Genomic DNA, 13,350 nt, shown 5'->3' on the forward strand with positions numbered 1-13,350 from the left:
ACAACTGACACAATCAACCCTGTTTGATTATAGGATATACAACTGACACAATCAACCCTGTTTGATTATAGGATCTACAACTGACACAATCAACCCTGTTTGATTATAGGATATACAACTGACACAATCAACCCTGTTTGATTATAGGATATACAACTGACACAATCAACCCTGTTTGATTATAGGATATACAACTGACACGAAAACAACCCTGTTTGATTATAGGATCTACAACTGACGCAATCCTTTTGAAAGTTTCCATAAAGACACACATTGGAAGAAGTGAAACTCACTACTGCGGTCATAACCTTTAGTGAGACGTATGGCTGTGGTCCCATTGACGTGCATGGAGGAGTTGGATTTGAAGCTGGCCTCTACTGGACACTAGAGGAATTGCTACTTCATAATGTCACTTGTGGTTTTGGTCACTTGGGTTACACCCAGTCATTTCGAACCCCATCATCTCAACACAGCAGTGGGTCAGCCCAACCCTCGTGCCATGAAATGAGCTGCTCACAAGTTTCACTCATACATGTGCAATCTGATGAGCAGTTATGAGCCAGGAAGTGGCCCTGTCTCCCTGTAAACGCACCCTGGCTGTAATCAGTGTGTGCACACAGTGGCTATGTCTGTTCCTCCATTCACAGCCAGCAGAGAAGCTCCAGTGCTTTTCTCATGGTGACATGGGCCAGACAGTCTTATCTCTTTGCCTTCTAGCTTTCAAACAGACTTCATTTTCGTTACCAACGTTAAGTCAACATTTTTACAGCGAGCAGCTGGAGAATATGTGTGGGTTTGTGCACGTGCAGTATGTGGACTTCTGTATGTGTGGTTATGATGTTTCACCACTCCTCTAAGCCAGCAAGCTTTCCCCCAGATGTCGAGCACTGCTCCACTCCCCTCTGAAGTGTTGGAGTGGTAACCCACAGTGTTGGATTGGTTGGAATTGGTTTCTAAAGTCAAAGCCTAATAATAATAGTACATGTCTTAAATGTAGCAAACCACATATATATTTATTCTATGACTATATTATTAAGCTGTTAAAAAAAACATTGTTCTCTGTCGAGCGATTTGGCTGTTATCAGACAAACGTTCTTAGAGCGTTTGTGATCTTTTCTCGATGTTAGTCAACTTTACAGCACCGATGTTATCGTCAAAGATGTTGGCCCTGTCTTCAAACCCTCGTCTTTGCTAAAGTACTATTTTTTTTATCCACATTGCATGAAAAGGTTTTCCATATTACCATAACAAAATATCAAACAACACACTTACTATGTGTTTTGATCAAAATAGTCCGTAGGCATCAGTGACATGCAGAGCGCGCTTTCTATTGCAGCAAGGTTTTAGTTGTCTTTCAGCGGCATATGTTTCACTTCAAAAATGCATTTTAGTTCTGTTATTTTTTATACTCTTTTCTCTCTCTCTCTCTCTCTCTCTCTCTGTGTGTCTCTCTATCTCTCTCTCTCTCTCTCTCTCTCTCTCTCTCTCCTAATCAGTTTTCACTCAGGATCAAAATGAAAAACCTCTTGTGCGAGACTAGGGACCAAGCTCATTCAAAAATAGTTCTACTTTTCCTTTACAGACCTACTGGAAGGCTCATTTTGGAACTCATTTCGGGTCCAAATCTGACCAACTATCAAGCGTAAACTGTTCGGCTCCATAGTACCTGGCCCATGCCAGTGGAAAGAATTGTTGTGTGTGTGTGTGTGTTGTCTGCAAAAACTTGACTGAAAGATGTTGTATAATGTTTGGGACTGATCACCGGTTGAAAGAGGTTGTTATATGATGTGTTTGGGACTGATCACCGGTTGTGAAGTGTTGAAATGACAGGTTGGGCAGTTCAGTGAATAGACGGGTGGAAGTGGAAAAAAAGACTCTCCAAAGTCACTTAGAGAAAAATGACTCCTTATATAACCACCGAGAAAATGACTGTGACACTCAAGGTCGATATTTCTATCTAATATGAGGCGATGGCCATGATGGGCAGGGTTGCGTTCAGCAGGGACAGTTATTGGCAAAATGTGAGGAATGCTGCAGCGTTGTTGTTTATTGTAATTATGGGGATGGCGTTGATAGGCAATTAGGAATTCAAGTGCAGACTCCACAAACACTGTATATGAGCATCTATAATGACTTGAGTCGCTCTCCTTCAATAACCTCTCACAACAACTAATGACTCGACGAATACAAGCAGAAAGCCATGCAATTAAATACATCGTTATACCATACTTTACTGCCACAGAAAGAACAGTTTTTTTTCTGTTTTAAATTGTTTACAGTTTTACAGTTTTACACCAAATGTACTTTCCTTTCATTAGAAACCTGTTTAAAGTTTTTTCTCCCTTATATTGTTTATTAGATATTACCATAGTCTCTTCGTGCCTTATCATTTATATCATTGTGTTTTATTGTGTTTAAGCCCTGACCGTTTCCATTGCATATGGTCATGTAGGAAATTGGATGTCCAAATGATTCTCCCGCACACCAAAGCAGACTACTTTACTTTCCCTGCTATTTTCTTCCTGAGCCTCTGAGTTTGCTCTTTTTTTCTCCTTGGCAGTTCCAGCAGGGGAACGCGTTAGGATTTGGCGAGGCTATAGCAGCATGCAGGCAGAGACACCCATTTGGGATAATTGCTCTGAATGTGCTTATGTAGAGGTGCCTGAGGCAACAAACTAACCGCAAACATAATAACAGTTTAAGTTGAGCAGTGGAAGAAGTTGTTTTAGACAGAAAGTGAAGGAGGCGCAGTGAGAGGAAGAGGAGAAGGAGGTGCAGTGAGAGGAAGAGGAGAAGGAGGTGCAGTGAGAGGAAGAAGAGAAGGAGGCGCAGTGAGAGGAAGAGGAGAAGGAGGTGCAGTGAGAGGAAGAGGAGAAGGAGGTGCAGTGAGAGGAAGAGGAGAAGGAGGTGCAATGAGAGGAAGAGGAGAAGGAGGTGCAGTGAGAGGAAGAAGAGAAGGAGGTGCAGTGAGAGGAAGAGGAGAAGGAGGTGCAGTGAGAGGAAGAGGAGAAGGAGGTGCAGTGAGAGGAAGAAGAGAAGGAGGCGCAGTGAGAGGAAGAGGAGAAGGAGGTGCAGTGAGAGGAAGAGGAGAAGGAGGTGCAGTGAGAGGAAGAGGAGAAGGAGGCGCAGTGAGAGGAAGAGGAGAAGGAGGTGCAGTGAGAGGAAGAAGAGAAGGAGGTGCAGTGAGAGGAAGAGGAGAAGGAGGTGCAGTGAGAGGAAGAGGAGAAGGAGGTGCAGTGAGAGGAAGAGGAGGAGGAGGTGCAGTGAGAGGAAGAGGAGAAGGAGGTGCAGTGAGAGGAAGAGGAGAAGGAGGCAGAGTGAGAGGAAGAGGAGAAGGAGGTGCAGTGAGAGGAAGAGGAGAAGGAGGTGCAGTGAGAGGAAGAGGAGAAGGAGGTGCAGTGAGAGGAAGAAGAGAAGGAGGTGCAGTGAGAGGAAGAGGAGGAGGAGGTGCAGTGAGAGGAAGAAGAGAAGGAGGTGCAGTGAGAGGAAGAGGAGAAGGAGGTGCAGTGAGAGGAAGAGGAGAAGGAGGTGCAGTGAGAGGAAGAGGAGAAGGAGGTGCAGTGAGAGGAAGAAGAGAAGGAGGTGCAGTGAGAGGAAGAGGAGGAGGAGGTGCAGTGAGAGGAAGAGGAGGAGGAGGTGCAGTGAGAGGAAGAAGAGAAGGAGGTGCAGTGAGAGGAAGAGGAGAAGGAGGTGCAGTGAGAGGAAGAGGAGAAGGAGGTGCAGTGAGAGGAAGAGGAGAAGGAGGTGCAGTGAGAGGAAGAGGAGAAGGAGGTGCAGTGAGAGGAAGAGGAGAAGGAGGTGCAGTGAGAGGAAGAAGAGAAGGAGGTGCAGTGAGAGGAAGAGGAGAAGGAGGTGCAGTGAGAGGAAGAGGAGAAGGAGGTGCAGTGAGAGGAAGAGGAGAAGGAGGTGCAGTGAGAGGAAGAGGAGAAGGAGGTGCAGTGAGAGGAAGAAGAGAAGGAGGTGCAGTGAGAGGAAGAGGAGAAGGAGGTGCAGTGAGAGGAAGAGGAGAAGGAGGTGCAGTGAGAGGAAGAGGAGGAGGAGGTGCAGTGAGAGGAGAAGGCCACAACACTGATCTCGGGGAGAACGCAAATGATTGAGGAGTTTATGCAAAGAAAAGGTCACTCTGAATAGATACTTCCACCATCTTGTTACATTATTTATTTCATGTCAGCGTGGGATTCACCCTGAATAACACTTTGCACATGTTCCAGATGCACTTTTCAATCCCCCCTTTTTTCTAAAAAAGTGACAAAGTGGTGAATGTGTTTTTTGTGGTTTATGATTCTCAACAAATTAATAAAATGTGCGGTTTGGGACTGAAGTGGCCTCATTTAAAGTGTTATGACACAGCTATACTCTTCTACTGTGCTCACATTTCCCTTAGGTGCGCACACACACACACACACCTTCACCTTCCATTGACATCTCTCGCTTTCTGTAAAACACACACACATGCATTCTGGCTGCCAAACTGGCTAAAATGTCTCTGTCATAGCCCCTTTAACAGGGATGTGTGTGTGCGTGCGAGCGTGCGTGCGTGCGTGCGTGTGTGTGTGTGTCTTTTCAGTTCATCCCTTGAGCCGTTTGCTATAATCTCCTTTAATTTCATCCTCATAATCTTTATGGAAATCAACTCTCACAGCCAACTCGCTTCACCATCTCCCTTACTAATTAAGACCAGCAAATTGTTCCTAGAATTGGTTGGCATGAGAGAAGTGTGTCTCCTCTCTCAGTCACCTCCTCCTTCTCTCTGTGTCTACAACTGTGACAATTGTTTTTATACCTTTCCCCCTCTTTTGTTTTTGCATTCACAATCTCTCTATCTATCTATCTATCTATCTATATACGTATCTATCTATCTATCTCTCTATCTATCTATCTATCTATCTATCTATCTATCTATCTATCTATCTATCTACCCATCTATCCATCTATCTCCCTGTATCTATCTATCTATCCAGGTGTGTGTGTGTGTGTGTGTGTGTGTGTGTGTGTTGGGGGGGGGAGTAGCCATGTGTTGGATTTAGGGCAAAGCTTTGGGTGATTACTCCTATAATGAAGCATCATGCTCTGTTCAGGCTGTCGGCCCCCGCAGGGACTGACTGCATTATGAAGTTATCACTCAGCCTCAGCAACACTCCGTGTCCTCAAATCACTCTCATAAGGTCTCCTCATATCGCTTCGCATGCACAATCTGATAATGAGTAGATTCATGTTGAGCACAGTTCAATCTTCTATCTAAACCGTGGGGGACGGGGGGATGTAATGTTTGGCGATCCAAAAGGCTTTGTTCAGTCATCTGCAGAGAACAGAAACAATGACAATACATGTAGTAATTAAAGGCATGGATCTCTGAGAGAGTGCTTCCTGTTTGTGATTTAACTAGCTGTCCAAATGAAAAGACGAGTGAGATCTGGAGCTGGATCTCCAAAATGTCCACTTTTAAAAACAGCCTTGTTTTAGCTTGATCACAAGGCAATGTTCTATTTATCTTGTGCATTTTCACTTCTCGACCCTCTGAAGAGGAAGAGACTATTTCAACTGAAGGGAAAGCGGGGCAACAGAGTGATGTGTCAATTGTGTTTTATAAGCTTTAAATGCCTTGGTAAAGCAGACACATTGTGTTTTCCTTCTGCTTGTCTTTTTGAATAAGATTGCTATAGCTTGATAAAGGAGGCGGCAATCAAAAGGCGGTTGATGGCTGGGAGGTTTGATGGATTGCTAGTTGGATGGGAAAGAGCTAAGGTAGATAAATAGAGATGATATAAGTTAGACAAGTCAGAGCAAGTGCTTTTATTGAATGGTTTGATATAGACCTTATTCGATTGACGTCACTCACGTACGGGCACGCCCACCGCCGCCATATTGTTGACATAGCGCTGCAGCTTTAAGTGACAACCTATGTGAGAGCAGCATTTATAGGAAGCTAGCCGCCGTTAGCGTTACCCTCTATCGTTCCAATTGTGTTCGGATGGTGACCTGCGTTAGGCATGGCTGTACGAATGACAGCAATAAAGTCCCCGTGGTTTGTTTCTATCTCTACCGTCCACAGACGTGAAGGGAGCGAAACAGAGGATACGTCAGCACACAGGAGATGTGTGGATAGTTAGGAGAGACAGGTGAAACTTTCTGACAGCTCCTCACAGCAAAGTCTGTTCACCTCGTTTTTTCTTTTGTTTATTATTACAGGCATTAACGGCAGCATACAAACAACAACTCTGGGGTTTTTATTGCTGTCATTACCATCGCTATTTTGTAATGGAACAGAAACGACAATAAGGCCGTTACTATAGTCGTCAGCTGCAGGACGGTATGTCACCAATATGGCGCTGTCCGGGGTTAGCGAATAAGGTCTATGCAGTCAGTGCTATGGATATAAAAAAAGGCTTTGACAGGTTATACAGTATATATATATATATATATATATATATATATATATATATATATATATGTGTATATGTGTGTGTGTGTGTGTGTGTGTGTGTGTGTGTGTGTGTGTGTGTGTGTGTGTGTGTGTATATATATATGCTGTATGCTATATATGCACACACTATATATGCTATATATGCACACACACACACACGCGTGCGCGAGCGAGGTCGCACAGTGGGCGAGCCCAGGACTCGTGCCATAGTATTACTGTAAGAGAAAGTATGCATGTTATTCTTGCTGTGTGCTGCCAGTGCCAACGTCTCCCTCCCTCCTCCTCTCCTGTTCTCCTTCATCTTTCAGCCCCCATTCAACAAATCCACCTCCCCCTGCTCCTCCCCTCTCTCCCCTCTCCCTCTCTCCCCTCTCCCCCCTCTCCCCTCTCCCCCCTCTCCCCTCTCCCCCTCTCCCTCTCTCTCCCCTCTCCCTCTCTCCCCCTCACTGTCTCCTTGGCTCTCCTCTCTGCCACCTTCTCTGTCTCAGTTAGCTACTGTAAGGAAACTATACTGATGAAATACCCAGAGAGTGACTTTGAGTCAACAGGTTCAGCAATAAAAAACGGTCCATCTAATGTATGTGTGTGTGTGTGTGTGTGTGTGTGTGTGTGTGTGTGTGTGTGTGTGTGTGTGTGTGTGTGTGTGTGTATGTGTGTGTGTGTGTGTGTGTGTGTGTGCTCGTGCGTGCGTGCGTGCGTCCGTGCAAACTGTGCGTGTGTGCAAGCATGTATACTGCAGTTGACAGATAAGGTGATTAAAAGTCCACTTGGGAACTGGGAGAGTAAAAGGACACACACACACACACACACACACACACACGCACACACACACACAAACACACAAACACACACACACACACACACACACACACACACACGCGCGCACACACACACACACTCTCACACACACACACACACACACACGCACGCACGCACGCACACACCTACACACACACACACACACACACACGCACACACGCACACAAACACACACACACACACACTCTCACACACACACACACACACACACACACACACACACACACACACACTCTCTCTCACACACACACACACACACACACACACACACGCACACACACACACACACGCACACACACACACACACACTGCCCTCTTATAGTCTCTGTATGTAGAGGACAAACATAGAGGATAGGCTACTCTGTCATTGCTGCAGCCGTCCTTCAAAAACTCTACAAAGTGAAAGTAGAAAGTAGAAATGTCCCAAAGATGGAATCATGTAAAATACTGCCACTACAGCTACTATGTGAACAGTGCATTAGCTTATGGATATATAGCTTATGGATATATAGCTTATGGATATATAGCTTATGGATATTTATAAAACGGCTCTCTCAAATCAAGCAATCTGATTGGTTCACAGCCATTGTATAATTCCAGTAACCGAGTTCAATAACCCATGGCCATGGGTTATTGGTTGCCATGGCAACTCTCTTACTAAAAGGCTCGAGCTCCGTGCTTTCCAGAAAGCTCTCAGCGTCTCAGCAAGCGCCAGGATTGGCCAATGTCAACTTCAGTCTCCAGAACGATCCAATCAAATCACCCGCACGTCTATCTTCTTGCTAGAGGTCCCGCCTTACAGTAGTGTCAAAACAAAAAGCTACTCGCTTGCAGCCAGACGCATGATGGCGCAACTCTCTTGGCTTTGGTTACCTCAAAAACAAAATGGCGGAGACAACTTTCAGATCCTTGTGAATCGATCTTCGCTTATAACTTTACTAATACTTCGCAGAAAATGATGTTTTGTACAAGAATAGACGCGGGCTAATGTCTTAACCCCTCTCTCGCGCGCCCTCACTCTTAACCCCGCTTTTCTAAATAAGACGTAACGTTACTTGGTGTAGGCATATGGCTCTGGTGTCGGGCTATGCAAAACCTCTCAGCAAGCGCCAGGATTAACCAATGTCGACTTCAGTCTCCAGAACGATCCAATCAAATCACCCGCACGTCTATCTTCTTGCTAGAGGTCCCGCCTTACAGTAGTGTTTCAACTGACTATCAGAATAAAATGCCAGTCGGACTTATAGTATTATTATTATTATATTATTATACTTGGAAACCGTTTTATAAAAGCAATATAGCACTCGAGCTGCGTGGTGTTGTGGAATATATCCCGCTGATAAACTGTTATCCCACTCGGCCTGCGGCCTCGTGGGATAACAGCTTATCAGCGGGATATATTCACCACAACACACTTGCTCTCGTGATATATTGCTTAAATAGCTTATGGATATATAGCTTATGGATATATAGCTTATGGATATATAGCTTATGGATATATAGCTTATGGATATATAGCTTATGGATATCACTTTGAAACAGGCCAGACCATTCACTTCATGTTTAAATGACTTCCATATAGCGTCAAGGAGCTGGCAGCCACCCCAGTCTAGCAAGTCAGCAGCGCTCCTCACCAAGAGGCACTAAGAACCTGTGTTGGTGCTTTGGACTCCGGCGATTCCATCTACATGTAGACAACAATGTCACATTTGAGGACATGCATGGAACTATTGCTTGCTGAGAGAGAAGACGCAGTGAAAACAAGTTCAACTAGGAAGGCGAGGCGATCTGCAGCCTGTGGAGAACACTGTCTGTCAGAACTGAGACATTTCCATTTCAATAGGATTACAGTAATGACCAGTGTTGGGGGTAACCCATTACAAAAGTAACATATTACATGTAATATATTACTTTTAGCAGTAACTCGGTAATATAACTTATTACTTATAGGATTTCAGTAATATTATACCAGTTACTTTGTCAAGTAACTCAAGTTACAAATTGAGTTACATTTTATTCAATCAAAGCACATGAAAAAGATACAATAATTTCCTAATCAAACTGTGTTTTTATGCAAATAACCACTATAGATGTCAATAACAAAGGAAAATAATAACATTTAGAATTTTGGATTGTTTACACTGACTTCAAGGCGGTTGAAATTATTTTTCGGGATGGTCCCGGGGCAGCGATGTCATTCTGCTGCTGCTGTTGTTTTGGTAAAAGTAATGCAAAAGTAGTGTAATCAGTAATAAGTAACGAGTTACTGTAGACAGAAAGTAATATTGGAAAGTAACATTACTTTCAAATGAAAGTAACTAGTAATATGTAGTATATTACATTTTGAAAGTAACTTGCCCAACACTGGTAATGACTTGTCCTTACTGTAACAGCAGTGTCCAGAGGAATCCAATTGTACACACGTCTAGTATGAAGTGTTACTGACACATACTATTATGTGAAGTGTACAACACTATCTCATCATGGCAATCTTTCAACTCAAACAATGGATCGACTCAACAACACCACATGTTGCAATACAATACTAAACACAGCTCATAATCCATAAAGAATAATATATTTGTCTTCTTCACTCAGAAGAAGCTGAGATTCAGAGCTGTTAGCTCTTGCTATCTCAGGGCGTTTTTATAAAACACTATTTTAGATGTAACATATTGCATCTCAGCGAGTGTTTGCATAGATGACTGTGTTGATGAGTCAAGAATAGCAGCAGCAGATGCTTGTTCAGGTGTGTGCTAGGCTGCTAGCAGCGTGAGCTATCATCCCTACTCGGTCACACTAGTTAGTTTTAGGATGTCTGCCACTAGCTTAGCCAGGTGCAGCTCTATGGCTCAAATCACTGTCTTACTACCTTACAGAAATACACACACACACATGCATGGCAATACATATACACATATCATCATGTGCACACACATTTACACTACACACATACAGTACTACAGACATGAATCCTCCAATTGAGTTTTGCTCACCACCACCCACCAAATGTCTGTCTATGGATATCTACATCTGAGCTTATATACTTGTGTATTCAGGTGTGTGTGTGTGTGTGTGTGTGTGTGTGTGTGTGTGTGTGTGTGTGTGTGTGTGTGTGTGTGTGCGCGTGCGCGTGCGTATGTGTGTGTGTGACAGGGAGTGTGTGTGTGGAGAGTTTGCGGTCACTTTTCTTCTCCCTGCCTCCCAGTAAACTCTCCAGCTGCAGATTGAATCTGGCAAACACAGTCCAAAGTGTGATAGAGAATTTACAAAGTGCAGTTTGCAGGTCATTCTATCCACACCTTCTTGCTATTGGTATATTTACCTCTGGCCGTTTGGAGACCTCTGATTCCAAACCCTTGGGTTTTCAGAAGGTTGGGGGTGGAAAAAAATCTCCTTTTTCTCTCTCTCTCCCCCCTCTCTCTCCCTCTCTCCCCCCTCTCTCTCTCTCTCTCCCCCCTCTCTCTCTCTCTCCCCCCTTCACTCCCTGTATAATGTTCGTTTTTCATAATTCCACCTCTGATCAGATCCATAAATAAAGTCACTTGCTAAGTCCTGCGTCGTCTACCACCCCGCTCAGGTTCCACTTTGTTTTATGGCCTTTTCTGTGGCATTCTAATTGTTTGAACATGTTGAGCTCAGCTGCCTGCCAGCACAAGGCTACATGTATACAGTACAGTAGGCCTATATGGGTCGGTTTATAAGGACACATGTATACAGTACAGTAGGCCTATATGGGTCGGTTTATAAGGACACATGTATACAGTACAGTAGGCCTATATGGGTCGGTTTATAAGGACACATGTATACAGTAGAGTAGGCCTATATGGGTCGGTTTATAAGGACACATGTATACAGTACAGTAGGCCTATATGGGTCGGTTTATAAGGACACATGTATACAGTAGAGTAGGCCTATATGGGTCGGTTTATAAGGACACATGTATACAGTACAGTAGGCCTATATGGGTCGGTTTATAAGGATACATGTATACAGTAGAGTAGGCCTATATGGGTCGGTTTATAAGGACACATGTATACAGTAGAGTAGGCCTATATGGGTCGGTTTATAAGGACACATGTATACAGTAGAGTAGGCCTATATGGGTCGGTTTATAAGGACACATGTATACAGTACAGTAGGCCTATATGGGTCGGTTTATAAGGACACATGTATACAGTAGAGTAGGCCTATATGGGTCGGTTTATAAGGACACATGTATACAGTACAGTAGGCCTATATGGGTCGGTTTATAAGGACACATGTATACAGTAGAGTAGGCCTATATGGGTCGGTTTATAAGGACACATGTATACAGTAGAGTAGGCCTATATGGGTCGGTTTATAAGGACACATGTATACAGTACAGTAGGCCTATATGGGTCGGTTTATAAGGAATGCGGGTGAAAAACAGTGACAGACAGACAAGGGGAAAGGTCCAGAGTGAATGACAAAATGATATAGAACACGTCAGAGAAAAAACCTTCACATAGACAGCTGAGGCTCATTGCCCTCCCTGACGTCTCTCGGTGAATGATATTCTTTCTGCAGAGGGTGGCATGGTTAAGGTGGCTATAGCGGATCACAGAAACAAAGATATGAGAGAGATGAGGGTTTTACTGCATCTTCCCTTTACTGGCCTGTCTCTACTCTAGCACCCCCACCCCCTCCACCCGCTCCACCCCACCCCGTCATCCTCCTCTCTCTCCTGTTCCTATCCAAACATCTGGCTAAGTGTCTTCAAGCTACTGAGGATTGCATGGATTGATCTCTGTTTCCCCCCCAAATGAAAACTGCTCAACCATCTGAAATGTAGCATTCCCTCCCTGCTCTGTAACGCTGGCATTTACCACAGCGTGTCGGTGGACCATCATTAGTGTGGATCATGATTGTCTTTGGCCGGCTTGATTCCCACATCATCTCTGGCAGGTCCATCTAGACTCATCTCTGGCAGGTCCATCTAGACTCTAGAGGGAGAGGAAGGTAGCACATGTTGGGCACAGTGATGAAGGGGACAGGCATGCAACAAAGACATCTATGTTTAGCGTATGAAGTATGAACCAGCTTCATAGTGGCTTCTCTGGTCGTGTGTGTGTGTGTGTGTGTGTGTGTGTGTGTGTGTGTGTGTGTGTGTGTGTGTGTGTGTGTTGGAGGGGGGGGGGGGGTTGCATTAGTTACCAGTTAAGAATACACTGCTAAGTGTTTTTCCTTGTTGTGTATGTTTCTGAACTGAGAGTGGGGGAAGCACAGTATATATATGCATGACTGAGTTTAACCACCGACTCCACCGATAATTACCGTGTCATTGTCACCTCGGGAAACGAGCGCTGAGTCATGCGGACGGAGCCCAAAGCACACTTTAACACACAATGACAGGGCGCCGTCCCCAAAATGGCCTCCCTAAATAAAGAATGACAGGGTGTTCTCTCCAAAATGGCCACCCACACACCTCCGGTTTCCCCTGGGATTTTCCCCCCCCTCTCTCCATTTATATATTGTTGACGTCGTCGTCACAGTGTAATATTGTCCAGCGTCACTCGGCCTGCTCAGAAAGGGAACAAATTAATACCAATATTGCTTAAAGGTTGCTTATTTCCCCCAAGAATACACTCCTTTGTTGTTGTGATGACAGGATGAGCTGTTTGAAATATAGGAAGCAGAAGCATACATATATAGGAATCAGTCAAACACATTAGCACTCATCCTCTTATTTATGCCATTTTCCACTTTTCCATGTTGCCAGTGATTACTGCACCAACTGTATTTATTAAAGAGGGATCTAAGTCATGGAGGTCATCAGGTACTAAATCTCCATGGTAAATGTGCCATGCAGTGTGTGCTGCGCATAACAATCTGTCTGTGTTATGAATCATTCAACCTCCTGCCTGTCTTTGTCTCTCCTCCTGCAGACCTGAAGAAGTCATTTGAACAGGAGCCCCTGGGAAAGGAAGTGTCTCTGGAGCAAGAAGTGCTGTTACAGTGTCGCCCTCCGGAGGGCATACCGGCTGCCGAGGTACGTGCGGCGCTACCGTTAACCTGCACCTGCTATGAATAAGAAGCGAGACGTGAGACAAAGAGAGAAGAAGACTAAGACAGAGTGAGGGAGT

At 44.5% G+C, this 13,350-nt stretch overlaps 1 protein-coding gene across 1 annotated transcript in view; it reads left to right on the top strand.

Moving 5' to 3' along the window:
• LOC310783877 (netrin receptor UNC5C-like) overlaps positions 1-13,350 on the top strand; it is a 386,712-nt gene that overhangs the window by 264,394 nt on the left and 108,968 nt on the right. The window contains exon 4 of the mRNA XM_083644778.1: positions 13,153-13,256. Coding sequence (XP_083500904.1) covers positions 13,153-13,256 — 104 coding nt within the window. The remainder of the gene's footprint in view (positions 1-13,152; positions 13,257-13,350) is intronic.

Source organism: Poromitra crassiceps, assembly GCF_964638095.1.
Source record: "Poromitra crassiceps genome assembly, chromosome: 10".
NCBI lineage: Eukaryota > Metazoa > Chordata > Actinopteri > Beryciformes > Melamphaidae > Poromitra > Poromitra crassiceps.